A 2,462-nucleotide genomic window follows, 5' to 3' on the forward strand; every position below is an offset into this window, starting at 1 on the left:
ATAATGTCCCTGAAGCTGGAGCGTGGTCCCAATCACATACATTCCATGCACACCCACTGTAAGGTTATTCACAGAGCACATGTAATCACATGCATATGTAAGCCAGAAGACGGGGAAAGTTAGGCTGTGACTGTGGCAAAGAAACGGAAACCCCCTCATGAATTGGCTTCATTCATTATTGGAGATATTCTTACATCTGAAACAATCATCTGCAGGGACCTGAACTGATTCCACACTCACAATGGTTTTTACGGTTTCATCTGCTGCTATTATTTCTGTTCTTATGTTCAGTACTTATTCTGTTGTTTTATTTTTGATATTTTTTGGGTGTGTGGGAAGGGTGGAGGTTTGTCAAATATGCTTTCTTTCCTTTATTACCATATGTGCACGCACAGCAAGAGAGAGCGCAAGAGAGAAGCAGCACACGAGCGCTCCTCAACTCCTAATTACTGAGCAAGGCAAGTTTATTCGTCTTTATCACACCAACTGTGGCCGCTCAGTGCTATGCGTTACATTGTCGCGCCTCTCAAATTCTGTGCTCTAACTGATTTAAACATAATACAAGTCGGGTCATCATGTTTGTTAAAAGGTATGAGGGCTTGTATCAGTCCATTAAGAGATCGCTATGCTGTTCTGTTGCAGAGAAATCAATCGGTTCGCCATGGACGGCTGTGCGCAGATGTGTAAATGTTTCCTGATCCTGTTTAACATCCTCTTCGCTGTGAGTATTAATATTTACTCCTCTATATGCGTAATGCAGATGAGCAAACACTCTCAGTGTTTCTGAGTATGCATGTGCTGTGATAGCCAACAACACGATGCATTACAGATACATATGAAGCAGCTACCGATGCGATGGAGAAAATATGATCACTGTTTCATAAGACAGGTTAACCAAATAAGCCAGGCTTATAGTCAAATTATTTGGTCCCATAAAGCAAATTTAACATGGGCCTAGATCCAGCTTAGTCACTGTGGCAACTTAATGATATTACCATTATTTGACTCTTTATTTTACAGTTTCTAGCCATGCAGCCTTTCTCTCTGGTTTTATGGCAGCTCTACCTTTTATAGTTTGCAGAACAGAGTCGGTATCATTTTAATTTTTTGGAAAAGAAATGATAGAAATTACTTTTATTCAGCAAGGATGCTTTAAATGGATCAAAAGTGATGATAAAGACCTTTATATTGTTACAAAAGTTTCTATTTCAGATAAATGCTGTTCTTCTGAACTTTCTATTCATCAAAGAAACCTGAAAAAATTATACTCGGCTGTTTTCAACTTCATAATAATAATAATAAATGTGTTTTGAGCAGCAGATCAGAATGATTTCTGAAGGATCGTGTGACTGGAGTAATGATGCTGAATATTCAGCTTTGAAATTACATTTTAAAATATATTCAAATAGACCACAGTTATTTGAAATAGCCTAGTGAAAATATTTCACAATGTTACAGTTTTTGCTGTACTTTGGATCAAATAAATGCAGGCTTTGTGAACAGAAGAGACTTCTTTAAAAACATGAACAATCTTGTAGTGTACAGGCAACTCTAATTGTTCTCTAATTTCTAGCTTTTAAGTGGCTTAGAAATCAGATAACTGCTGGACAATAACCAATAATAATGATTTGCTTATATACTACAAACACTTTTTTATCACATAATAAGGCACACATAATAAGGCAGAATAGTTTCTATACTGTAATAAATGCTATGTCAGCTAGCACTGCATTGTTCATATCAGTGTGTCCTAACTTGACCTTCAAAGGGGGCGGGGGGTGCGGTTGGGGGGACGGGCCGCCCCCCTAAAATAATGGCAGGGGAAACACTGCTGTTACTTTATTTAGTACTTGGAGATGACTTGACAAACACAAATAAACCATATATTGTCGCAATCGTATGTTTAATGTCTTCATGTTTCCAAACGTTTCTGTTTTTCTGTGAAAACAACTGTTTTCACACAGCGAGAGCTGGATGCTTTTGTCCATATTAGGGATTTCCTGGTACGACTTTCTGCGCGAGAGCGCCTCCGACTTCGAGTATGAATGAAACATACACTGCATGAGTGTTTAGCGCTCTCGCCTTAATCTGGGTCCAAATAAAACATCAGGTCATGCACATGTAACGGGGGTATTTAGCCCGTTGTGTAGGGGAAATGGATTACGGCTGCCCTGGAAGTTTGGACAACGAAAGGATCTTGGTCCCCGCTCCCCAAACTTTTTAGTCTCGTTACACACTACCGTGTGTATGTGGTTTCTTACCTTATTGTGTTGGAACACTACTGATTGACAAGGGTAGGCTTCAGGTATGGTAACATTACACGGTGGCTTCCTGAAGTGAAATTGCATACATGAAAGTACAGTGTGATATGCTCCTCCCTCCCCAGATCTAATAAAGTAAGTGAGACTCCCCCACTCCCTGACAGCTCTCAACAGAAAGGTACACTGTACATAAGTGCAAAA

General features: G+C 39.5%; 1 protein-coding gene across 1 annotated transcript in view; it reads left to right on the forward strand.

The window, feature by feature from the left end:
- Positions 1 to 367: 367 nt before the first annotated feature.
- Positions 368 to 2,462, forward strand: part of LOC107575948 (CD9 antigen-like) — a 7,161-nt gene continuing 5,066 nt past the window's right edge. The window contains exons 1-2 of the mRNA XM_016262251.1: positions 368 to 458; positions 643 to 721. Of these exons, the coding sequence (XP_016117737.1) occupies positions 662 to 721 (60 nt within the window). The 5' untranslated portion in view covers positions 368 to 458; positions 643 to 661. The remainder of the gene's footprint in view (positions 459 to 642; positions 722 to 2,462) is intronic.

This window comes from Sinocyclocheilus grahami, unplaced genomic scaffold (genome assembly GCF_001515645.1).
Source record: "Sinocyclocheilus grahami isolate Dianchi unplaced genomic scaffold, SAMN03320097.WGS_v1.1 scaffold3038.1, whole genome shotgun sequence".
Lineage (NCBI taxonomy): Eukaryota > Metazoa > Chordata > Actinopteri > Cypriniformes > Cyprinidae > Sinocyclocheilus > Sinocyclocheilus grahami.